The sequence below is a fragment of the Mustela nivalis genome, assembly GCF_964662115.1.
Source record: "Mustela nivalis genome assembly, chromosome: 2".
NCBI classification, from domain to species: Eukaryota; Metazoa; Chordata; class Mammalia; order Carnivora; family Mustelidae; genus Mustela; species Mustela nivalis.
In genome coordinates, this window is record NC_139021.1 from 178,406,599 (window position 1) to 178,432,980 (window position 26,382).

A 26,382-nucleotide genomic window follows, 5' to 3' on the forward strand; every position below is an offset into this window, starting at 1 on the left:
TTCTTCAAGGTCTATCTGCCACCCCACACCCTTGATTCATTTTCCTGTCATTTGGTGAGTGCCCAGCAGATTCCAGGCACCGTGCTCGGAGCATGGTCCCTTCTACTCAGATCTCCTGATCTGACTTGGGGGGAGGACAAGACATGAACAGGTAGCCCCCAAACAGTAAATATCCAATGAGTTATTGAGATACTATCATTTGCCATCAGATCCCCAGTGCCCAGCACATAGTAGGTGCTCAGTGATATTTGTTAAACTTTAATGGACTGAACATAAGAACTTGGGGAGGTCAGGTTTTCAATCATGGAGAAAACATAAAGTTTCCAGCTGGAAATTGGTCTTTCTTGGATGGCTAGGTTACCATGTTGATGTAAGTGGTTATGACATTTCAGGAAATTTCAAGAAAAGCTCATGAAGTCATAGGTGAATCTGAGCCTTCCTTCTGAGAAAGGGAGAACAAGTTGCTCATAGGAGAGGAACTGGAAAGTGATGTGATGTGTTGGGGTTCAGGAGCAAATAGTTAAGAAAGAATTCTTGAGACATTGTCAGTGCAAAAAGGGTTGTTTTATTAAAGCATGGGGATAGGACCTGGGGCAGAAAGCGCTGCCCTAGAGCTGTGAGGAGTGACTGATTATATACTTTCAAGTTGGGAGGGGGTTAGGGATAGTGTAAGTGTCTAGGGAATTTGGAAGCAAGGGCTCCAGGACCTTGCAGAATCATCTACTACTGTCTATTAAACCTTAGTTCCGAGACCCTTCAGATGGATATCAGTGGGCCATATGTTTGGAGGATGATTGCTAACATATCTTGGGGCAGGTTGTAGAGATAAAGGAAGTTTCCAAAGGGATTTTCATATGTTAAAGAAGATTTGTAGGATCCTGGAGTTCTGGCTAATGTCAAGGTAATGTTACGATTTGCCCTTAGCTAAGTATTCACATCTAGGTGGTTGAGTTCCTGGGGGAAGGTTACTCTGCCTGTCACCTGGACAGGTGACATGGACTAAAGTGAGAAAAGACTGAGTTAAGAAAACTACTTTAAAAAAAAAAAAAAAAGGTCATGGTAGTCCACACACAAAGGAAACAAAACACATAAACCTAGTTCAAGGTGGTCACAGTTGGTCTGGGACGGCTTCAGTAGGTGTTCTGCGTGTCAGCCCCCAGGCCACCTTATTGGGCCTGAGCAGCACACATCACGGGGCTTCTCTGATAATCTAGGGGGCTGACAGCTGTGAGTGTGCTTGGAAAAGTGTAAAGTTGGGTGTAGGCGTCAGAGTTGCTCATGCACAGGATGGGCTGAAGTGGCATCAAAAATGAAGGGGTTCAGTCACTTGGTAGGAGGCTGTAGGAGGTGTGGGATGAAAAGGAAAGAAGTAGGAGTGAGCGACTAATTGTCTAGACTCTGGAACCACATCCCAGCACTGCCACTTATAAGCTGTGGCGTCTGGGAAATGTACCTGGCTTCTTTGTGCCTTGACTTCCTGATCTGTTAAAATGTGCATGGAGGCACTAATAGAATCTTCTCAAGTCAACTGTGGTTTTTTCAAGCCAGTTAAACTCATGACAAGAACACAGCAGGGGTTAAATAAAGGACAGGTATCATTATTAACAACACCAACTTAGCTGAGGTCTAGAAGCCTCCCTTCCCCACGGAGTGGGGGGACCTCTCTTGGGTCTTGCAGCCCAGACTACGCATCTGCTTGCTGGGTTACATTCTGTCTGGTCTAGTGCTCAATCTGTGTAGTGGTCACGGGTTTTGGGTTTTTTTTTTCCCAGCCACAAGTACCAGGTCTGTGTTTTCTGATATGTCCCCAGGGCCTTATCCAATGACGAGGAACAGCAGGGCCACCCCAGCAGACCCAGATGTATATGAACTATTTTAAATCCACTCAACAACTTCATGGCCTTTGTCACTGGACGGTTTGTCCACGAGCGTGGTGTCACTTCATAACGGCTGAAAGAAGAGGGGAACAGAAGGGCACAGGGCGCACAGTGCAAAATCCACCCAAGGGGGAGCTCTGGAAGATATCACCTATTTGTTTGCTCGAAGGCAATGCTTAGATTAAAGTTATCATGCCCAGCCCAAAAAACTTAGGGGCCAGGAAATAATGGACAGCTGGGTTTATGCAGAGCAGCACCCAAACATCTCATCCCTTAGCAAATCTACTTTAAAAGACAAAGCCAAACACATAAAATAATTAATAAGTATTAATTAAATACCCTTCCAAAGAAAAAAGAAGTGAGAAAAATAAAAATAGAAAAATAAGTAAAAAGCAAAAAAAAAAAAAAAAACAGAAAAGAAAAGAAAAAAGGAGGGAAATTGTTTTAAAAAGATGAATTCAGGAGATACTAGAAAACATCAGTTTAAAACTAAAAGGCAGGGTCACATGGGTGACTCAGTCAGTTAAGCGTCTGCTTTCAGTTCAGGTCATGATCCCAGGGTCCTGTGTTGGGGACCCCTACACAGCAGTGAGTCTGCTTCTCTCTCTGCCCCTCCCCCTGCTTGTGCTTTCTCTCTCTCCTGCTTTCAAATAAATAAATAAAATCTTAAGAAAAGAAAGTGCTCGAGATTAGGTACAGATAGCTGAGCAAGTCTGATAATGTGTACTGGCTGGTGAAAACTTGGAATTACCAGTATAAATACTTATCTGATTAAAAGGAAGTGATAAGACCCAGTATACCTCAAGACAAGAGCTTAAGGAAAAGTGATTCCAGAACATAGGTTCTCAAACTCCACAGCACGCCAGAACCGATTGGGTTGGTAAACATTCAGATTCTTGGGTTCTCAGGTTCTCTCTGCTGAACCTGTGCGTCCGAGAGTTTGGGATGGGGCTGGGGCAGATGCTCTCTGATGCTAGGCCCTGTCAGGTCTCCCTCTGGGGAGGCTGTTTTCTCACTCCCTGGGCTGAACATAGAGATTTTAACCTGGCTGTACTTCTCAGGTTGCTCCAGGAGGGACATCAGAGGACCTACAGAAAGCCTATGGAAAGGACATTCTAAGAGAAGCACCGTGCAAGGCTTGCCTCCGGGGCAGCTGGATGGTGAGTCAGAGCTGGTCCATCCCCTTGGCTTGGAGGAAGCAGGGCCAAGGGCGGTGGCCCATCCAGGGTTGTAGGGACATGGAGAATCTGTGAATGGCCCTGGGGTTGCATGAGTAGCTCATCCCTGAAAATAAAGGAGTCCCATTTCCATTTCTGTTTCACAAGACAGGGGTCTTTATCTAATTTCATGGTTCTGACACATGAGAGACTGACTTAAAAGTCCCTCTCTCAAGTGCTCTTAAATGTTGGGGTAAGCCAAAATCAACCCCCAGAGCTTGCAGAATGGGAAAAATCCCAGGTTCCCTCGGAGACATGGGGTACACTCCAGGAGTCTGATCTTTAGCAAACCTCTCGAGAGATTCGAATACGCAGGGTCTGTGAAGACCAGGCTTTGAGAAGCCCTGCTCTGCCGCCTCTGGGACATAAGGAGCAGGCCGGGGCGGGGGGGGGGGTGGTGAGCGGGAAAGGGGTGCAGGGAACGGCCAGATGTCAGCAGCCAGCCCTGGGAGATCCCATCAGCCTCCTCAGCTCTCTGGTGACAGTGGGTGAGGGGTAGAAAGTGACCATTGCCAGCTCCTCGGTGCTCCCTCTGCACAGGGCAATTTATTTTTTTTTTATTTTTATTTTTTTATTTTTTATTTTTTATAAACATATATTTTTATCCCCAGGAGTACAGGTCTGTGAATCACCAGGTTTACACACTTCACAGCACTCACCAAATCACATACCCTCCCCAATGTCCATAATCCCACCCCCTTCCCCCAAACCCCCTCCCCCCAGCAATCCTCAGTTTGTTTTTGCACAGGGCAATTTAGATGCTTTTGGTTCATTGATCTCTCTTGAGGCCTGTGCACTTATCACATTCCCCATCATTTGCAGATGAGGAATGGGAGGTGGGCGGACCTACACAAATTGTGTAGCTAGTGAATGATGAGAGCAGCAGCAAAGCCAGAGCCAGCTGTGCACCTCCGTGTCCCAGTAAGCCCTTCCCGCCCCGAGCATTGGGAATGCCAGCGAGCGATGCCCAGCAAATGCTCAGAGAGTTCAAGTGTGGGTGCGCACTGGTCGGGCTGCAGCTTCCTGGGGAGTCCAGCAGTGTGGGTGCTTCTTGCACAGTTGTTTTCCCCCAGCAAGCTCAACTTGGCACTGACAATAAGAGTGACACGTGAAAACGGTCCAAGCATCCAGGAGGTATTTCTTAAGCTGATCTATCAAGGAGCCCAGACTTGGAGAGTTCCTACCTAAGATGTAGATGTTCTTGCCAGACCAGAAGGGAGGATCCAGAATCAAGTGCTTCTGAAAAGACCAAAGCAAAGCCAGATGTCCCGCTACACAGCCCTCCCGTGGTTGACACCCCCCCCAACAGGAGGGCCCTACAGAGATAATGAGCGAGGTGTTCCCTGCTGCCCCTCCCTGATGGGACCCCCAGGAAGCTGTACCCGGTTTCCTCCATGGTAAGATGGGGACAATAATACCCCACAAGGTAGTTGTGAGCCTCTAAAAGATGTCTGTTGTGAAGGACTTAAGCCGGTGCCTGGAGCCCCGGTGGCCCTCCATGAATAGGTTCAATGTCAGGATGAGGTCGCTGGTGAGGAACGTGGTGACTCCACCAACACTCTGGGTGGGGGGACTGACTCTCTCCCAAAGACTGGCTCGCTGTGCAGCTCGTGGAAGGCTCTGGCAGGTGTTCGGGCCGTGTCGAGGTGTACTTTGAAGGCATATGGCACACCGTGTGTGACGACTTTTGGGACAAGAAGGAAGCACAGGTGGTGTGTCGGCAGCTGGGCTGTGGGACAGCCGTCTCCGCCCCGGGAAAGGCCCACTATGGCCAGGGCTCCGGCCCCATGCTTCTGGACGATGTGCAGTGCTCGGGGACTGAGGCCAATCTGGGCCAGTGCTCCCACGCCGGCTGGTTCACCCACAACTGTGAGCATGGGGAAGACGCCGGTGTCACCTGCCTGGGTAAATGCCTTCCTCTCTTCTCTGGGACTTGAATTGCCATTTTTTCCCCTCATTCATGTCCTCAGTATCTTCCCAACACAGCCAGACACCTAATCTTTTTTTTTAAAGATTGCATGATTGATTGATTGATTGATTTGAGAGTGAGAGAGAGCACACCGAGGGAAAGGGAGAAACAGACTCCTCACTGAGCAGAGAACCCGACATGGGGCTTCATCCCAGGACCCCGGGATCATGACCTGAGATGAACAGAGGCTTAACCCACAGAGACACCCAGGTTCCCCAAGGACACCCCAAATCTAACCCCCCCAATTTTTGTGTCTATTTGAGAAGCCAAGGTTAGCATATTACAAAAAAAAAAAAAAATCTCTAGGTTTGAATTGAAAAGGCTTAGTCCAGGCACAGGACGGACTACATCATTGCAGGTCCCAGTGCAAGATGAAAGCGTGGGTCTCCTTTTTCAGAAATTACTTAAGAATTTCAAGACAGCAACAGCCAACAGCAGAGCATTAGAGCTCTGAGTGGGGGACCCTGATTAATAACAGGGGCATCAAACATCCTTAATAAATGTGTCCCCCATGCCTCCCCTTCCTCTTAATTTGTGTTTTTGCACATTACTTCTACTTTAACACAATGGAAATAATCATATTAATAATAGTAGCACCCCAAACAATGGATTTCCTCCCTCCCACCCCCACCCCCCAACTATGAGGGAAGACACCTGTTAATTCTGATCCTTCACGTGCCACTTCCTAGCCAATGATGCTGTGCCAGATAGCTCTGCTTTTTGAGGACCTCTATCTCCTAGAGACCAAGTAACCATGTTTCTAATAAGCCATCTCTGCATGATGGGGCAAGTTCAGGGGTCAGGAGCCAGTGGCAGCCCCCTCCTTGATCCTTAGCTGCCAAATATGGCAGAGTTGGAGGAGACCACTCCCTCCTTCCCCAGATCATCCTTCCAAACCTGGCATGCCAGAAAACAGATTCTAAACCATTATCAACTAGCCAAGAGCCAAGCACTCATGCATTCAGAAAATTTGCAGAAGGCTTGGCTATCCAGCATTGAACACAATGTCCCTGTCCCGTGGGATTGACTTCTAGACTATTCCACGTGCCAGCTTCTGTCACAAAGCAGCAGACTCCCCTCACTTGGTGGTGGTGGGGACCAGAACCTGCCCTGCTGGGACCTTTCCCACTGCAGGTGACTCTGTCTTGAGAGCTAGTTAAATGGGTAGAAGAGAATTTCAGTCCATAAAATCAACATTCCCAAGGCCTCTTCCTGCCTTGCAGGGGAAAGGCAGCCCCAGCCCCTCTTCCTGAACCCCTAGAACCCACTTTGTGAGCTTCCTGTGAGTCCCCGGGACACACAGAGTTGACAGGGTGTCATCTTTGCCTCATCTGGGCACTCCAGGCAGCCTAGAAAGTTACAGGAGGACTCAGCCAGTCTCTTAGGCAGCAGGTCCTTGGGTACGGCCCCTTGAGGGGAGGATGGGTCTGAGAACAGTCTAGTTAGCAAATTATCATAAGAATCTGACTTCAGGAGACGCTTGGGTGGCTCAGTTGGTTAAGTGTCTGCCTCTGGCTCAGGTCATGATCCCAGCGTCCTGAGACTGAGCCCTGAGTCAGGCTCCCTGCTCAGCAGGCAGTTTGCTTCTCCCTCTCCCCCTGCCCTTCCCCCTGCTCATGCTGGCTCTCTCTCTATCTCTTTATCAAATAAATAAAGTTTTTTTTTTATAAAAAGAATCTGACTTCAGGCAATTTTAAAAACACTTTTTAAGTATAGTTTTAAACAGTTGGTCTCAACTGGGGATGATTTTGTTCTCCAGGGGACTTTTGTCAATGTCGAGAGACATTTTGACTGTGACCACTAGGGGGTGGTACTGGCATCTTAGAAGTCAGGGACACTACTAAACGTCCTACAACACAGCCCAAAATATCAATCGTGCTGTTTCTTAAACTCTACTCTGGAATCAAGCATGTGCAGTTGATTTTGTTTGTTTTAATAGGTATGTATTAATAATGAACTGATGGTGAATTAATTATTGCTTTACTAATAAAAGCAAAGGTGTTAATAGTTCCTTCCTCGAGCGTTAACCTCAGTCCAGATTTTTTCCATTAATTTCCTCTAATTAATCTACTGATTAAAGTTGTTTGAGTTTATCATTTGGGGGGAAAGAAAATCTAATTTATTTCAAATATGATACTTTGACAGATTTATTGGCTCTTTATTATAACCTTAGCATGTAAGGTATTCCAAATCTGAGTACACTGAGTCACTTGATGGTTTGCCTGAGAGACTGTCTCAAAGTGTGAACCCTGTTGGGGCATGGAGCAGTTTCCAGTTTTCCAAGCACCTTCCCTCTGTTACACCATTTCATCCTCACACAAATCAAGCAGGCTTGTTTCATGATCCTTGTTTCATAAATAGGTAAACTGAGGCTCAGTGACAAGGTTAAGTCAAGGTCAAGTACCTTGGCCAAAGTCACATGGCAAATATCCAGGCCTCTGGATTCCACCTCTGGTGCTGTCCCCTTCACTAAGTATGCTGCATGCTGGAAAGCACCCTGACTCCAGGCAACATTGGCAAATGTGCCAAGTTGTCTTGCTGCTCTGAGACAACTCTGCCTCACTCTTCCCTCATATTTTAAGCCCCTCACCCATGCACGTGCCCCAAGCCCGGCATGCACACGTGTGCCCTTGAGTAGAACCACCCTAATTTATTTAAACCAGCGCCTCCAGACCCACCTTCCAACATCACCAAAACTGAATGTCACCTGGGGAAATGAGCGATTGACCATATGATGAAGGAATGAATGTCCATGTGTTAATGAGCTCCCATGTTCTTCAAACAAATGCCCCAAACATCACAGCCAGGGTGGCCTGCCCTGAGCACAGACTCCTTTGGAAACCATTTATCTTCAAGAGTCACTTAGAGTTTTATCTCCAAGTTACAACACAATCATATTCATCACAATATGAAAACAAGTGTTTAAAATCTTCCACAGAAGGTAACGTTGGTCACCTAAGATGCACCTGTCTGGCCTGCAGGTGTTCCCACCCCCAAGGTCAGGGAGGACCCTTAAACAAACCAACCTTAGTTGAGTGTACTGGGCTATTCCTGAGCATAGAGTTCAGACCAAGATGTCTGCTCTTCAGCGAATATTGAAAATAGCATAAAGGTCTTTCCTTCCAAACTTCCTTTTTGGAATAACCACATAGAGCACAAATTCCAGGCTGAACTCTTTCACTAGGATCATAGTACGGGGAGAACAGCCGATCCATCCTGCAAGCACAGGGCATTCCAGAATGTTTGTCCTCTTTCATGAAAGACTCATTTTATACAACTTTCTTTTCTTTCTCATAGAATATGAACATGAAACTTCAGGAGCTTTTGGTAAGAATCATACTGCAGTATATCTTTAAGGGAACGTCCCCAAATGTCCCCAATCCTCTGATTTTATAATACAACCCATGTGGAAGTGGGGGAGGGCAGAAGACAAATAATGAATTTAATCAAAAGAACTCAACCAAGGAAAGGGGGGAAACAGGCAGCTTCTCTGCTTTATCTATGGCAGAGAGGAAGCCTTTTCTACCCAGACTGTTTTGTTCTCATTGCCTAAATGTATTTCAGATAGTTATGGACTGAGGATACAAACATGATTTAATAAACTATCATTCAAAGTTACAGCTGAACTGAAATTGTATTTTTAAAAAACCTAACTTCAGATTTTCAGCAAATTCAAAAATAAATGGAGAAAAGCTCACCCTAAAAGACCTAAAAGACTTCCTTAGAAGTCTCTTTATAAGCCAGAGGCGTACACTCCTATAAGCACCTGACCCTTCTGTCTTTCTGGCAGAGGCACGTTCCCACAAGGGATCCAGTTTAAAAGAACAAGGTGTGAGTGACTCTGCGCTGCCCAAATACTCAATCACGTTTCACGTGCCACTGATCAGAACGAACCCGTTGAATCCAGTCCCCAAGTTATGCCCATACCTCAACATCTACTCCATGCGGTCGCCCTTAGCTCAGTGTCTGCCCCGTGAGCCCACCATGTCCATGCGACACTCCCCGTAAACTTGGGTGACGTCTTTGGGATGGTAATGACACCTCAACTCTTCTCTCGTCTCTCAGATGCTGAGATCCTAACACCATTCCCTGGCGGTGAGTCAAGGTTTTCTACCTCTTCATTTCATGTGGTTTGGTGGGTCATGTGCTAACACACAGAATGATTGCACCTGGGGAATCTCTATGCGTTCACCTCACTCATAAGCCTCTGCTATTTTCTAATGAGCTGGGGAAGCCTCTGCCTCCTCCCATCCTTGTTTGTCTACTAAGCTCCTTCCTACTCTTTGTCCAAGACCCGGGTCCCTAATCACTTCTTAGAAAAGATAGCCTCGAACCCCCACTCCCATATATACTCTCAAAACACTACAAACACCTCCCCCTCTGCCTCTTAGCATCTAGCATAGTTGTACATCTAAAAACTTAATTTTGGATTTATGCGATTACTTCCTCCAGTCCCTGCAAATTAGACTTCAAACTCTGTGACAGCAAAACCAGGTGTGCGCTGTGAACTGTGACATCTGCAGTGCTGTCTGGGGTGACCCGGGGCCTGTTCCACAAATATGTGTTATGGGTGAATGCAGAATGTGTTCCTTCTCCTGACATGTAGTGTTTTTGTGTCTCTGAAAGACTGGCCACAATTGCAACTGGTGAATGGCTCAGGCAGATGTTCTGGACGTGTGGAGGTTTTCTACCACGGCCAGTGGGGCAGGGTTTGCGATGACCACTGGGACATGAATGAAGCTGATGTGGTGTGTCGGCAGCTGAACTGTGGCCGTGCCCTCGCAGCCCCTGTGAAGGCTCAGTTTGGTGAAGGAGAGGGCGAGTTTCTGCTGGATGATGTGGACTGTACCGGAAGAGAGAGTTTCCTGGGACGGTGTCCCCATTCCGGCTGGTCTGTCCATAACTGTGGTCCTGGAGAAGACGCCAGTGTCGTCTGCTCAGGTAATAGTCGCCTCTCTCTCCGAGGGTGTTCATGTCATTAAGCGGGTGGCATCTCTGCTAATCCCCTAGTGACGCTTGCATCTGTGTAATCACAGACCATCTCTGGCCACATGTATGAGCTGAGAGTAAAGAGACGCTGGTAATTCAAGAGCTTCACCTTGAGCTCGGGAATTTCCAGCCACAAGATGTTGAAATGGATTTTTTTTTTAAATAGAGAAAAATAGTGGAAGATCTTAGTGGTTCTATTACGAGGACTAGATTTCAAAATGACTGATAAAAGACAATGTAAGTCGACAGGGACATTAATCACTCACTGAAAGCCATCTACCTTTCTTCAGGACACTGTGGGACTAAAAAGTAGTTTTTCCCACTAAAAGTTTGCAATCTAAGGAAAGCGTAGAAACTGGGAGTTTATAAATTAGAAATAGCACAGAGTTTTGTCCTGTTGATGGTGAGTCCAGGCCATGTATTGCTAATCACAAGTCTTCAACCATCTACAAATTACCGTGATCATTCCAGACCAGAGTTTTTCAATCTCAGCACTACTGATGTTTGTGAACACATGATTCCTTGTGGAAGGGGCTGTCCCATGTCTATGAGCTCCTACCATTATCCCTCACCTGAACCAACTGAATGACCCTGCTGCCCCCAGTGCTGGCCACCAAAAATGTCTTCAGACATGGTCAAATGTCCCTTGGAGCATGTGGGATTGCTTCTAATTGAGAACAACTGGTCCAGACATAATTTCCACCAAATGCATGACTGGCATAATGAGTATTATACTACCAATGCTGAAGACATAAATGCTCATGCCAGTGGGATATAAAGGAAAAAACTTAGTGGGTCTAGAACAGTGAACTTCGTCACGTGCTAAAAATTTCAATTGTACCCAACCCGAAAGACCGTATTCATATGACACTAAGGTAATTAGCAAGTTAAGTCAATTCAAACAGCAAAAATATTGGGGGGGGGGTGTTATTTTGTTTCCATCTACTTTTTATTTCTCTTCCCCCCCCCCCCTTGACTTGGCTTTGTTTTATTTCGATTACATAGTTGGAGTTGTGGCTTAGAATCCCATCAAAGCAGTCTATTCTACAAAGCCATTGGGTTCCTCCCCATCTCATGTGTGTGTGATGAGTATCTGCCCGTTCCTGAGAGGTGTTATAGTCTGCAGGGCAGAAACAGCACAGGCACATCTGGGTGAAGGTGTGTTGTTAGATATACTGTATTAACAAACATGGTTCATTAAAATCATCTGAACTAAGGCAGGGAGAATCAAAATTTTTATATATGAGAATCACATTCTTTCATGTTAAAATTCATTTTGAATTGAAGTATCTCTGGAAACAACTTCCCTTTTCCAACATAAGTCTTTCTTCTCCCCCATATTCACAGAGACTGAGTACTTCAAGCCTGCTTTGGGTAAGTGCATGCTTTTGTTTTATCGACATGCCATTTTTCATTCTATGTGGTACCTGGCAAGGTAATACGTAGATCATAAAAGAAAAAAAGGGAATAATGGTGGAAGGGTTTGGATTGCCATATTTTAACAATCATTATTTGCCATTTGCACACTCCTGGGCTATTAAGATGATGCTACCATTAAACTAAAAATATGGTTGGGCCACTTTCTTCCTTCAACAAAATTTAGCTTGATTTTCATTTCAGTCATGAGGGTTTTAATGTATTCTCTGGTATTGATCTTTTCACCCAGTGGAATTGCAGTTAAAAGCATGGTTAAGGAAGTACCTTGGTAAATTATGTGTGTAGCCTGTACAACTCTGCAGCGTATGTCCTTTCCCACTGTGTGTCTTTTATGACTGGAGGACGGAGTGAATACTTTCACACGTTAACAGCCACTGAATTCTCAACCCCTCTCCCTACAGAGAATGCAGAGGAATCACCCCCAGCACCCCAAGGTAGGAAGTATTTTCATGTTGAATTTGCAGTATTTGTCCTTTCTTCATGCAAATTTTCCTTTTGGCTTAAAACCAGAAGGTTTTTCTGGTTGGTATTACTGAAACAAACTTGAAAGGAGCAGCATATTACATATTTTGTACCTAGAAGATCAATTTACCGGTGTACTAGGAAACTGGTGAGTTCTGAAACTAGTAAACCCCAGGGGGAAAATGTTCAAGATAAGCCTGCGTAACCAGCCCCAGTGGGCCCTGGGATGAGGGAAAGACAATGGGTTTACCAGAGGAGGTTTGAGTTGAAGTTCATCTCCACCCTTGCTTCGTATGACCCCGGGCAAGCCACTCACTCCCTTTTTTTAAAAAAAGGAGATAAAAACACTTCACAGAGCTCCATTTGGGTTAAAATGAAGTCATGTTCATGGAATGAAAGCAAGAGCCAAATTTCATTGAGTGCAAAGGATATCCTGGGCATTTTTCTAAGACCCCGGCCTGCACAGTTGTTTCATCCTCGCATTCCGGGATCAAGAAAACTTCACTGTAAGAGTCAGACAGGAAATCTCCCAGGCTTTGTGGCTGGATGTTCACTTCTCTGTTTCTGCTCTGCTGCTGCTGCATGAAAGCAGCAGCCAGCACGGTGGGTAAACTGCTGGGGGGGGGGGGGCGTGCCTACCTTCCCCCAAAATTTACTTACAAAATAAGCACTGGACTGGATTTGAACCACAGGCTTCAGTGTCCCGACTCCTGTTTGAATGAATGAGTTCTAAACACTTTGCATGCATGACTTACTTAATTTTCACAACAACCTTATGAAGTAGGTAGGATTATAATTCCTGCTTTATCTTGGTGAGAAAACTGAAGCATAGAGAAGCTAGTCAACTCGCCCAAGGCCAAGAAGTTAGCAAGAGGCACAGTTGCTGGTCCGTTAGATTATGATACCTTGCTTGGCTTTCATGGAGGGTTGATGTTAAAAATAGACACATTCTTCCTACTCGGTTAATTTCTTGAACCAGAGGCCCTCCCGCCTGTCCGCATTCCTGCATCCCACACAACCAGTGCCTCAGAAACTTCTCAGGCTCTACGTCCGAAAGGTATGTTAAACCCATTACCATCTCCCAACTCCGCTGTTAAAATGATTCTCCTAAACTTCAGCATCTCAAATTACTGCAACGACTTTCTAAGTAGTCTTCTGCGTTCTCTCCTCTCCATCACACATGGAATCTGTTCCTGGCACAGAAACTAGAACTGGCTGGTAAATCACAAATCAGACCGTTCCTCTTAACTCAAAGCCCTCCAACGGCTTTCTGTTATATTTGGGAAAATGTCCAGATCTTTCACAGGGACCTGCAAGACTTGACAGGATCTAGTCCTCGTCTGTTTCTGACCAGTGAGAAAACACCTCATCTTGGGCTGTGCTCCCTTTTGGGTTTTTTTTTTTTCACCATCCCTTGAAACTGACGAGGTAGTACTCATCTTAGGGTCTTTGCACTGGCTCTTCCCTCTGTCTGGAATGCTCTTCTCCCAGATTTTTCCTCAGCTGACTCCTTGTAATCAGGTCTCAGCTAAGACATCACTCCTTCAAGAGAATTCCCCCTGAATATGCAATCCAAAATAGATTCCCTCTTAGTCATGCTCTGTTTTATCAACCTCTTCCTTATCTCTTCGTAGTACCATTTGGGATTGTCTTCAGTTTCCTTTTGTTCACCTGCTCCTCACGTGCCCTTGCCACTCCACTTTCCAGAATGTGACTTTTATGAGAGCAGGCATTTGGGCAAGTTTAAAGATTTTATTTTATTTATTTGACAGACAGATCACAAGTAGGCAGAGAGGCAGGCAGAGAGAGAGGAGGAAGCAGGCTCTCCGCGGAGCAGAGAGCCCGATGCGGGGCTCGATCTCAGGACCCTGGGATCATGACCTGAGCCGAAGGCAGAGGCTTTAATCCACTGAGCCACCCAGGCGCCCCGGGCAAGTTTATATCAGAGCCAAGGACAGTTCCTGGCACGTAATAGGTTCTAAATAAATATCTACTGAATGAAAAAAAACAATAGACACATGCTAGCATGCTGCCTCTCCTATAAAACTGGCGTTGAAGGCAACGTATTAGTCACTAACCTGCTCAGTGATCCTCAAGCAAAGACAATAACTTCATTTAGGAAGATATCACTTATCAGGCAATTCTGCCTCCTACAAATTATTTATTAAGAATAATTCCATTGTGTGGGGCACCTGGGTGGCTCTGTGGGTTAAAGCCTCTGCCTAAGGCTCAGGTCATGATCCCAGGGTCCTGGGATCGAGCCCCACATCAGGGTCTCTGCTCAGCAGGGAGCCTGCTTCCTCCTCTCTCTCTCTCTGCCTACTTGTGATCTCTCTGTGTCAAATAAATAAAATATATTTTTTTTAAAGAATAACTCCATTGTGCACCATGATTTCCATCTCCCTTCAAATTCCAGGAATTTCAAAGCTTAGCCAAATAATCAGTTCTAATAATTAGCTAAGAGTTTTGTTGGTTAGTTATTGGCTGAATTAGTTAGTTGGTTGTTTTTCTGCTAATTTCTCTTGTCCACATAGTCACTAAACTTGTATTCCTATTTCTCTGGTTTTGCTATGCAGATATATATGTCCTACTCTCAATCACTGGAAATCTGTGGGAAGGTATATTTACTCAGATTAATAGAAATTTTAACCAATGGTCCAGGAAGAACATATGCCACTGGTTCCTGTGGGAAGCATAAGCTGAGAAAGCAGGTCAGAAGAAGAGAGACCATGGCCTTCCTGCTTACTTGTTGTTGGGAACCCCTGAACAGGCAGGGGACCCCAGCTTCCAGGAATCCTGGCTTGCTCTTGATGTGTGGGCACCCTGAAGAGGTACACATTACATATGTACATGCTTACATATGTAATTATGTATGTATTACATACGTAATATGTAATAGCATCACATATTAAAGCTATTACCTCCAGAGTCTCTTCAAAACAAGCAAATCAGCAAATACTTCTGAGATTCTATCATGTCCAAAGGACTATATTTTGCCAGTTCACTATGTTTTTTTAATTATTAACATGTAATGTATTATTTGTTTCAGGGGTACAGGTCTGTGAATCATCAGTCTTACATGATTCACAGCACTCACCATAGCACATGCCCTCCCCAATATCCATAACCCAGCGACCCAACCCTCCTACTCTCCTCTCCTCCAGCAACCCTCAGTCTGACATTAAGAGTTTCTTATGGTTTGTCTCCCTTTCTGGTTTCATCTTGTTTCACTCCCCCCCCGCCCCCGTCCCTATGATCCTCTGTCTTATTTCTCAAATCCTTTATATTGGTGAGATCATATGATAATTGTCTTTCTCTGACTGACTTACTTTGCTTAGCATAATACCCTCGAGTTCCATCCATGTCACTGTAAAGGGCAAGAATTTGGGTTTTTTTATGGCTGCACAATATTCCATTGTGTGTGTGTGTGTGTGTGTGTGTGTGTGTTTACACACCACATCTTCTTTATCCATTCATCTGTTGATGAACATCTAGGTTCATTCCATAGTTTGGCTATTGAAGACATTGCTGCTGTTAACATTTGGATGCACGTGCCCCTTCGGATCACTACATTTCTATCTTTAGGGTAGGTACACAGTAGTGTGATTGCTGGGTCGTAGGGTAGCTCTATTTTCAACTTTTTAAGGGACTGCCATACTGTTTTCCAGAGTGGCTGCACCAGCTTACATTCCCACCAACAGTGTAGGAGGGTTCACCTTTCTCTGCATACTCGCCAACATCTGTTGTTTCCTGACTTGTTAATTTTAGCCATTCTGACTGGTGTGAGGTGGTATCTCACTGTGGTTTTGATTTGTATTTCCCTGATGCCAAGTGATGTAGAGCACTTTTTCATGTGTCTGTTGGCCATCTGGATGTCTTCTTTGTAGAAATGTCTGTTCATGTCTTCTGCCCATTTCTTGATTGGATTATTTGTTCTATGGTGTTGAGTTTGATAAGTTCTTTATAGATTTTGGGTACTAATCCATTATCTGGTATGTCATTTGCAAATATCTTCTCCCATTCTGTGAGTTGTTTTTTGGTTTTGTTGACTGTTTCCTTTGCTGTGCAAAAGCTTTTTGATCTTGATGAAGTCCCAATAGTTCATTTTTGCCCTTGCTTCCCTTGCCTTTGGTGATATTTCTAGGAAGAACTTGCTGTGGCTGAGGTCCAAGAGGGTGCTGCCTCTGTTCTCCTCAAGGATTTTGATGGATTCCTTTCACACATTGAGGTCTTTCATCCATTTTGAGTCTATTTTTGTGTGTGGTGTAAGGAAATGGTCCAATTTCATTCTTCTGCATGTTCTGTCCAATGTTCCCAACACCATTTATTGAAGAGACTGTCTTTTTTCCATTGGACATTATTTCCTGCTTTGTCGAAGATTAGTTGACCATAGAGTTGAGGATCCATTTCTGGGCTCTCTGTTCTGTTCCATTCATCTCAGTGTCTGTTTTTGTGCCAGTACCATACTGTCTTGATGATTACAGCTTTGTAATAGAGCTTGAAATCTGGAATTGTGATGCCACTGACTTTGCTTTTCTTTTTCAACAGTCTTCTAGCTATTCAGGGTCTTTTCTTTTTCCATATAAATTTTAGAATTTTTTGTTCCATTTCTTTGAAAAAAAGTAGATGGTATTTTGATAGGGATTGCATTAAATGTGTAGACTGCTCTATGTAGCCTAGACATTTTTACAATATTTATTCTTCCAATCCATGAGTATGGGACGTTTTTCCATTTCTTTGTGTCTTCCTCCATTTCTTTCATGAGTACTCTATAGTTTTCTGAGTACAGATTCTTTGCCTCTTTGGTTAGATTTATTCCTAGTATCTTATGGTTTGGGGTGCAGTTATAAATGGGATTGACCCCTTAATTCCTCTTTCTTCTATCTTGCTGTTGGTGTATAGAAATGCAACTGATTTCTGTGCACTGATTTTATATCCTAACACTTTACTGAATTCCTGTATGAGTTCTAGCAGTTTTGAAGTGGAGTCTTTTGGGTTTTCCACATGAAGTATCATATCATCTGCAAAGAGTGAGAGTTTGACTTCTTCTTTGCTGATTTGGGTACATTTTATTTTATTTTATTTTATTTCTTCTTGTCTGATTGCTGAGGCTAGGACTTCTAGTACTGTCTTGAATAGCAGTGGTGATAGTGGACATCCCTGCCATGTTCCTGACCTTAGGAGGAAAGCTCTCAGTTTTTCCCCATTGAGAATGATATTCACTGTTTGTTTTTCATAGTTAGCTTTTATGATATTGAGGCATATAACCCCTATCCCTACACTTTGAAGAGTTTTTATCAAGGAAGGATGTTATACTTTGTCAAATGCATTTCAGCATCTATTGAGAGTATCATATGGTTCTTGTTCTTTTTTTTTTATTAAGGTGTTGCATCACATTGATTGATTTGCAGATGTTGAACCAACCTTGCAGCCCAGGAATAAATCCCACTTGGTCATAGCAAATAATCCTTTTAATGTACTGTTGGATCCTTTGGCTAGTATTTTGGCGAGAATTATTGCATCCATTTTCGTCAAGGATATTGGTCTATAATTCTCCTTTCTGATGGGGTCTTTGTCTCTGAGATTTGTAAATTTTACTATTAGATGATGGGGTGTTGATCAATTTTTATTGATTTTAAAGGGGGTTCTCTGTGCCTCTTGGATTTTGATTCTTGTTTCCTCCCCCAAATTAGGGAAGTTCTCTGCTATAATTTGCTCCAATATACCTGCTGTCCCTCTCTCTTTTTTTTCTTCTGGGATCCTAGTTATTCTAACATTGTTTCATCTTATGGTATCACTTGTCTCTCAAATTCTTCCCTAATGATCCAGTAGTTGTTTATCCCTCTTTTTCTCAGCTTCTTTATTCTCCATCATTTAGTCTTCTATATCACTAATTCTCTCTTTTGCCTCATTTATCCTAGAAGTGAGAGCCTTCATTTTTATTGCACCTCACTAATAGTTTTTCTTTTTTTAACTTGGTCAGATTTTAGTTCTTCTATTTCTCCAGAAAGGGATTCTCTTGTATCTTCTATGCTTTTTTTTTTTTCAAGCCAAGCTATCATCTTTTTAATCATCATTTTGAACTCTAGTTCTGACACCTTACTAATTTCCATGTTGATTAGGTCCCTGGCAGTTGGTACTGTGTCTTGTTTTTTTTTGGTTTTTTTTTAAAGTGAATTTTTCTTCCTTGTCATTTTGTCAGAAAAGAATAGATGGACGAGAGAAAAGAATGCTAAAAGTGTAATAACGACCCTAAAAAAAAAATATGGTAACCAAATCAGAAGAGACCCAAATCTGGGGGGAGAAGAAAAGAAAAATGAATAAATAAATATATATAGATAGATATAGATATAGATATAGATACAGATATATATGATTAGGCTGGTGAATAGAACAGAGCCACATACTTGATTTGGGGTGTATTTTGGTCTGTTAGAAGAAACTGTCTCCCAAAATTTTAAAGAAAAAAAAAAGTGTGTGTGTGTGTGTGTGTGTGTATGTAAACATGGAGAAGGGATGGATGACTAAAAAGATGAAAATTTAAAAAGATTTAGGGGTGCCAGGGCAGCTCAGTCATTAAGCATCTATTTTCAGCTCAGGTCATGATCTCAAGGTCCTGGGATCGAGCCTCATATCAGGCTCCCTGCTCAGCCAGAAGCCTCCTTCTCCCTCTCCCACTCCTTTCTTGCTGTCTCATTCTCTGTCAAATAAGTAAATAAAATCTTTTTAAGAAGATTTTAAAAAAGGAATTGAAAAAGATAAGCAGTTGGTTGAAAAAAGAAAAAAATAATAGGAGAGAATGTGATCAGGCTGGAGACTAGAACAAAGCCATACACTAGATTTAGGGTATATTTCAATCTATTAAAAAAAACTCTATCCCACAATTTTTAAGAAAGAAAAACATATGTATACAAAAAATAAGGTTAAACACAATGAAGGGATAGAATATGACTATAAAAATGAAAATTTGTGAAAAAGATTTTTAAAAAGGTATTGAGAAGATAAAATAGTGAAAATAGGTTAAAAGGGGAAAGAGGAAAAACTAAAAAAAATAGAAAAAGAAAAAAATAATGAAAATTTTAAAAATTTAACTTTGAAAGACTAAAGAATCATGGGGAAAAAGTCATGAATTCTATGTTACTTTCCCGAGCTCTGGAGTTCCGCAGTTCTCATTGATTGGTGAGCTTGGTCTTGGTTGGATGTTCTTGTTGATCTTCTGGGGGAGGGCCCTGTTGCCATGATTCTCAAATGTTTTTGCCAGAGGCGGAATTGCGCTGCCCTTGCCAGGGGCTGGGATAAGCAATCTGCTCTGGTTGACTCTCGGAGCTTTTGTTCTGAACGCTTTCCATAGAGCTTTGGAGGATAGGAATGAAAATGGCAGCCTGCCAATCCCAGGCCCAGAGGAGCCAAGAGCTCCGGACCCCACTCCTCAGTGCGGCCTCGGAGAGAAGCAATCAATCAATCCCTTCCAGCTCCCTGGTCTCCAGCTATGCTCTGAGCTCACCCGGCCTGTGACCGAGCATTTCTGTTTCTGGCACATGACCCCGTTTGGAGTCTCCAAACCCAGCAGACTCCTGCCATGTGTTCCTGTGCTACTCCTCCCAGTGGAGGAAGGGGGGATCTCTCCAGATCTGCCACTTCTGGGGTCACTGCTCAAGAAGAACAGTGGCCCAACTGTGCCTTAGATCACATTTAAGGTAACCCCAAGGGCCCTGAGAGTTTACTGTTCAGCCCTGTCTCTGCAGTCAGTTTCCCCACTCTAATACGTGGCAACTCTGCCACACTCAGCACCCTGGGTCTTTCTGCAGCTCCCAGGGTCTTGAGACGACACTGTCCCCACGAGGGCTCCATCTCCAGCTTAGCCTCTGGAGCAATGTCCCTCAGTGGAACAGATTTCTAAAAGTTCCAGTTCTGTGCCCCACTCTTCTACCACTTGCTGGGAGCCGGCTCCTCCCCCTGCAGTCTCTTCCTTATGTCACCTCAGATTCACTTCTCTGCACGTCCTACCTTCCAGAAAGTGGCCGCTTTTCTGTTCCTAGAATTGCTGCTTTTCTGTTGGATTGCCTGATGATTTTGTAGGTGTTCAGAATGGTTTGATTACTATCTAGCTGAATTCCTGGAACCAGACGAAAATTAGGTCTCCTGCTCCTCTGCCATTGTGCTCCTCCCCTCCCCCCGAGAGTTCACTATATTTTACACTTTCATATTTGGACCTGTCTCATTGAAGATTTGTTGAATATGAGTAAGTATGTAAAGTAAAAGCTGTTCAATTTAACTGAAGAAAAAACAGGTCCATTTATTTGTACCAATAGGAGATGGAAATTCAGCAACCATATTATCAAGTAAGAGAATACTTTTGTGCTGTTTTCTCTGGGAATATTTCTGATTACCCGATCAAATTCAGAAAAAAAAATGAGTCACTGTTGAGTTGTTTTGCTGATTGACTCATTATAACCTGCCCCTTACTTGTGAGTATATGTGGAGCTGATTTCCAGGGTGTTGCCATCAATTGATTCACTAACTTCTTTTTAAAAAATGAGCTTACAATGCCATTTTTTGAATAAAGACTAGAAACCATTTTGAACATAGTGTTCTTCTAATTATCTTTAATTTCATTTTGGCCAGCTGCTCTGAGAATATCCAAACTCTTTTAACTTTTATAAATGATATGTCTCACATTTTCTTTGGAGGAAGCATCATTTGGTTACATGTAATATTTGATTATTGTAGGTGTTTTGAATGGCTGCTATAACAAATTGTTACTTAGTGGCATAAATAACCCAAGGATATTATCTTGTCGTTCTAGAGGTCAGAAGTCCAAAATAAATTTCACTGAATTAAAATCAGGATGTCATGCGGCACCTGGGTGTCTCAGTGGGTTGAGCCTCTGCCTTCAGCTCAGGTCATGATCTCAGGGTCCTGGGATCAAGCCCTGCATCAGGCTCTCTGCTCGGCAGGGAGCCTGCTTCCCCCTCTCTGCCTACTTGTGACATCTGTGTGTGTGTGTGTGTGTGTGTGTGTGTGTGTGTGTGTGTGAAATTAATAAAATCTTAAAAAAATAAAATAAAAAAATAAAATCGGGGTGTCAGCCAAGCTGTGTTCATTCTGGAGACTCTAGAGGAGAATCCATTTCCTTGCTTTTTCCAGCTTCTAGAGGTGTTCGAATTCTTTGGCTTATGGCCCCATTTCTCTATCTTCAAAGATAACAGTGTAGTGTTTTCAGATTTCTCTCTGAATATCTTCTTCTGCCTTTGTTTCCTCTTTTAAGAATGCTTGTGATTACAGGGAGCCCACCTGGACAATCAGGATAATGTCCTTTATCTTAAGACAGCTGATTAGCAACTTTAATTCCATCTGCAGCCTTAATTCCCCTTGCTGTGTAACAGGATATAGTCATAGTTTCCAAGGATTAGGATGTGGACATCTTTGAGGGTCCAGTATGCTGCCCCCCCACACTTAAATACAATTCCATAGTTGCTATGCTCAGTGGCACAGAGGTGGACACATCTCTGAATGTACACTGAAATATGGTGACCCAGAAAGCAAGCAGAGAAGGGTGCGATAAAAAAGGGGTAGCTTCTACCTGAGTCAATACAAGAAGAAAAGCAATGTTGTCATCCACGGTTGTTTCTTCTGTCAGTGTTCCTAAGGGATACTCCAGTAATTCCCAGGGCTACATAGTGTGCAGAGTCAGGTCTGGAGATGGGAGACATTGTGGGGTTGTGTGGATTTCTGGAGAGTTATCATGCTGGGATAGTACCTATCACAGCCGCAGAACCACACGTCAGTAACGAAATAGGCTGAGACAGGAAACAAGCAGAGAAAACCCATGGAAGTCATTCAGGGGGCTTGACAGTCCAGACCACCACCCAACTCTCAGGGCGAATATTCAGATCCAACACACGTCGTTCTCATCACAAAACACCAAACACCTGCACCAAAACATCGAGGATGGGAGGGAGGGAATGCAGCTGACTGAGCTGGGGATCCTCGGGACCGAGGGTCAGCAGCTGAGAGGTGACCTAGGCTCTATCACTTATGTTATGGTCACTTCAAAGTTGAAGGAAAATGACCCTTTGTGAGATGACAGAGAGTCCCTGGTCGTCCACATCTCCAAGCCGTTGTGAGGGGTTACTTACAGCTAACAGACGTTTCTTCATTACAGTTCTACCTACTGCCAGCTCAGCTCAGCTCTCTCCCGTGACTCTGGCACGTGGGACATCGCCAGGTAGGACCCCCCAGGCACCCCCCGGCCCCACCCACTACCACTGCCGCCATTACTGGATTTCTGGCTCTTCTTGTCATGAGAGTGAGCGGTTCCGCCACCACCAGTAGACCCTGCTGATGTTCTGTTTGAGGCTGAACGACTCGAGAAGGGCCCTGAGAGAGCTGGGATTTCATGCTGTTCGGCTTCATTTTATGTTTATTACCCATGGCTTTACAACCAAAAATCATCATAACACGTTTCACAAATTTCCCATGTTTCACAAATGTAAGGAGTAAGAGGAAAAGAGGTAGGGGTGTGTGTGTGTTTGTGTGTGTGAGAGAGAGAGAGTAAGAGGGTGATAGTACTAAAAGCGTCACCTTCTACATTTTGAATTTAAGAAAGACAGCATCTGGCCTTATGTCTGGAAAGTGTCCAACCTGGAAAGACTCCATTATTTTCCGTATCAGTGAAAGGGACACCCTTCCTAGTCATGGGGAGTAGTGGTCACAATTATTTTATCATTGGGCTCCTGGATGCTGACTCATCTGTAACTATTGACATTTCAATTATACCATCAAATAATCCATATTCTGCCAATGATGACAACAACCCCGAAGGAGCCCTCATACCTGTACTGTCCATGTGACTACTGACTCCTTGAAATGTGGCTCCACAGAACAGACACCTGCTGTGCGTGTCCAATACACGCTGGGTCTTTCAAAGACATGATATGATAAAAAGAATGTAGAATTCCTCTGATTAACATCTTTATATTGACTACATGTTGAAATGATAATATTTTAGATATATTGGGTTAAATAAGACATATTGTTGGGGCACATGGGTGGCTCAGTCAGCTAAACATCCATCTCTTGATTTCAGCCCAGGTCATGATCTCAAGGTTGTGAGATCGAGCCCTGCATCAGGCTCTGCGCTGACTGTGGAGCCTGCTTGAGATTCTCTCTCCCTCTCCCCCTCCCCCACCCTGCTTACACACACATGCACAAAGGCATGTGTACTCTCCCTCAAAAAAAGATATATTGCTGAAATTAATTTCACCTGTTTCTTTTAACTTTTTAAAATGAGGCTATCAGAAAATTTTAAATTACATATGTGGCTCACATTTTCTTTCTAGTAGACATGCCATCTTATGCCACATCAGACAGCCTGACATGAATTTTCTTATCTGACCTTCCCAATACCTGGAGATGAAACTTCTATCACCCCTTTTTCTGAATGGGAGAAACTCATGCTCAGCTAGGTCAGATACTGTCCCCAAGGTCAATGGAATGATTAATATAGACAATCTGACTTCAAAATCCTAGAGCTTAATCTCTGAACTATCTTAACTCTCTAAATTGCTTTAAAATCCTTAAACTACTGGGATCCTGGGTGGCTCAGTTTGTTAAGTGTCTGCCCTTGGCTCAGGACATGACCCAGGGTCCTGGAATTGAGCCAGGCATCAGGCTCCCTGCTCAGCAGGGAGTCTGCTTCTCCCTCTCTCTTTATCCATGCCCCCCTCCCCCGCTCATGCCCTCTCTCTCTGTCTCTCTCAAATAAATAAATAAACAAAATCTTTTAAAATATACTTCAGTGTAAGCATTTTTAATAGTTTCTAAAGAAGACTGACCGGGCATGTTACCTATTTAGAAACCATAAGGATCCATTTGTAGCAACGGAAGCTGAGAGTCAAAAGATGGGCTAATATCTGAACCAGGCCTGCATTTATTTCCTTATTCTTCCATTTCTCCAACACCCACATGTCCACTGCCTATCAGTGGTCCACTAGGACTCCAGTGTCTCCCCCCTGCACACCTTGTCCAATCTTTCCCATCCCAAGCTGGCAGCAGTACTCCCCCTTCTAGATTCCCAGCTCTGTGTCTGTCCTCACCTTGAGCTTTTATTCCTCTCCTGATTGTTCTTTGTATCCACTTGTTGCTCCAATGACATGGTCAGCTTCTTGGAGCAGACAATCCACATGCTTTTCATCCATGACATTGTCTCCACCCTCACTCCAGCACCCCCCTCCCCCACACAGTCTCAAGAACAAGGCTCACTCTCTGACGGGCACTCCGTGTTTGTTAAATGAAGAAATAAGTAAATGCTTGGATAAATGAATCCCATCTGACTGATCTCAGGTTGCGTATCTATGTCTCCTTCCAAATATTAACAAAAGACAGATCAAACACATTAAATTCTTATATCTTTTGTCTAAGTGACTAAGGATTCTTTTGAAATCTGAGTGACATATTCCATTCACTTGCCAGTACAATGCTCAGAGCCAAGTGCTGGACCACGGTCTTTGGGGCCACTGTCTCCTACCTCCCAGCTGTGTGGTCCTCACCAGTTTTTCTTTGCCTCTTTGCACTCAGTTTTCTTATTGGAAATGGGCGTAATAACTATGCATTTCAAGGAGTTGTGAGGAGTGTATCAATGAGTTTGTGTAAAGTACTTTGAGGACAGTGTGGTGCAGCCATGTGATGCGTGTAGCCGTGTGATGTGAGTATAGGCTTCTGTGCCTTCAGGTGTGTCCTTGGAACAGCACTGTTCAAGGAAGAAGGTTTCTGCTCCATGACTGCTAGGTTGGGTAATTAGGATACATCATTCCTGCTCTTTGCTTATAGTCATGGCCATTTTGTCCAAATTCCTCTCCCAGCACCTGGCAACCCCCAAATTACTTTCTATCTCTACAGATTTACCTGTTCTTGATATTTCACATGAATGGAGTCAAGCAGTGTGTGGTCTTTTGTGTCTGGCATGATATTATCAAGGTTGCTGTTCCCTTTAAAATTCTCTATGTTGAATGAGCTCATATAGAGCTAATTGAATTCTTCTCTTGGAAACATGAAGCAGATGGAAAAAAGTCCTTCCCTTTCTATTTGGTGTCAAACATCAGGGGTCATTTTCCTTGTGTTTTTTCCCCAACAGCACTCTCAACATCCACCGTCCCAGAAAATGTTAATCGCCCAACCACATCATCAGGAAGGCCAACAAGCTATGAACTACAACCCCCCAAAATGGGTATGATACCTTGTATTTGCTACTCGCAGCATTCAAACCCATAGGAAGGATGAACTAAACTTAGGGCCAGGGAAAATCCACAACCAAGAGATCCAGGGGCAATGTGATGCCAGTGTTAGATTCCATACCAGATTTTATGCTCAACTTTGTCTGCCTAGCTCATCACTGTCCCTCTAGCAGCTATCACAGTGGTTGGCACACAGTAAGCACCCAACAAAGTTGGCCGAATCAATAAATGAATGTACAAGTGGTGCACGTGTGGACCTGCAACTTAACCCCTCTTGGGGTCACTTCAGTCTTGGCTAAGAACCACCCTGCTCATCAGTGCAGAGGCCAGAGTGGAGGCAAATCCCTCCGTGAAGCCAAATCCTTCTACCAAATATTTTTTCTCAAGCTCAGCAGATAATGCAAAGTTACCAACTATCTTATCAGGTAGAACAATGATTCCATCCCCTGGTCCTCCAGATGGGAGGTACAAACAGATGGGTCATGCCACTAGGTTATGGGATGTCCTCTGTGCAGTCATCCAAGATAATCAGCATCCTGATAAACAGAATCCTTTTAAAACTTTTGTGCAATTCAGCAATGACTTATTTTACTACTGAAGAGCATATGCAGAACCTGGAGCTGATGTAGGGCCAGAGAAAGCAAGACATTTGGGGGCAGCAGGATCACAATTACAAGCTTCCTATCAGCAGCCTGGACTTGACTGCAATCTCATTAAAAAGTCATTCTTCCTGAGTGTGTGGCCAGTCCAGATGTTTTGGAAAGGTGCGGCATAGCTGGTGGCTCTTCACCCTTCATTAGTTGAGTCCTTTTCTGACATGTTGTCCTGTGCCTGTCTCAGGAAGAGAAATTTCAGTTCTTTTTTTCTTTGTTTAAGTAGGTATTCAATAATATTTTTATTTAAATTCAATTAATTAACATCTAGTTTATTATTAGTCTCAGACGTAGAGTTTAGTGATCCATCACTTGCATATAACACCCAGTGCTCATTACATCAAATGCCCTCCTTAATGCTCATCACCCAGTTACCTGTTCCCCCATCCCCCCATCCCCCCACCTCTCCGGCAACCCTCAGTTTACTTTATGGAGTTAAGAGTTTCAGTTCTAATCACTGTTTCCATGTTGTTCCAGTTCTACCTGTGGTTGACTCACTGTCTTCCAGCCGCAGAGCCAATGTTCCTTGGCCCAACCCGTCAG

General features: G+C 43.9%; 1 protein-coding gene across 1 annotated transcript in view; it reads left to right on the top strand.

Annotated features, from left to right (window-relative positions):
• Nucleotides 1-26,382, top strand: part of LOC309860490 (scavenger receptor cysteine-rich domain-containing protein DMBT1) — a 117,559-nt gene that overhangs the window by 4,633 nt on the left and 86,544 nt on the right. Inside the window, exons 2-11 of the mRNA XM_082722661.1 lie at nucleotides 2,939-3,037; nucleotides 4,685-4,999; nucleotides 8,361-8,390; nucleotides 9,129-9,158; nucleotides 9,690-10,004; nucleotides 11,400-11,426; nucleotides 11,891-11,923; nucleotides 22,117-22,179; nucleotides 25,087-25,179; nucleotides 26,317-26,382. Coding sequence (XP_082578787.1) covers nucleotides 2,939-3,037; nucleotides 4,685-4,999; nucleotides 8,361-8,390; nucleotides 9,129-9,158; nucleotides 9,690-10,004; nucleotides 11,400-11,426; nucleotides 11,891-11,923; nucleotides 22,117-22,179; nucleotides 25,087-25,179; nucleotides 26,317-26,382 — 1,071 coding nt within the window. The remainder of the gene's footprint in view (nucleotides 1-2,938; nucleotides 3,038-4,684; nucleotides 5,000-8,360; nucleotides 8,391-9,128; nucleotides 9,159-9,689; nucleotides 10,005-11,399; nucleotides 11,427-11,890; nucleotides 11,924-22,116; nucleotides 22,180-25,086; nucleotides 25,180-26,316) is intronic.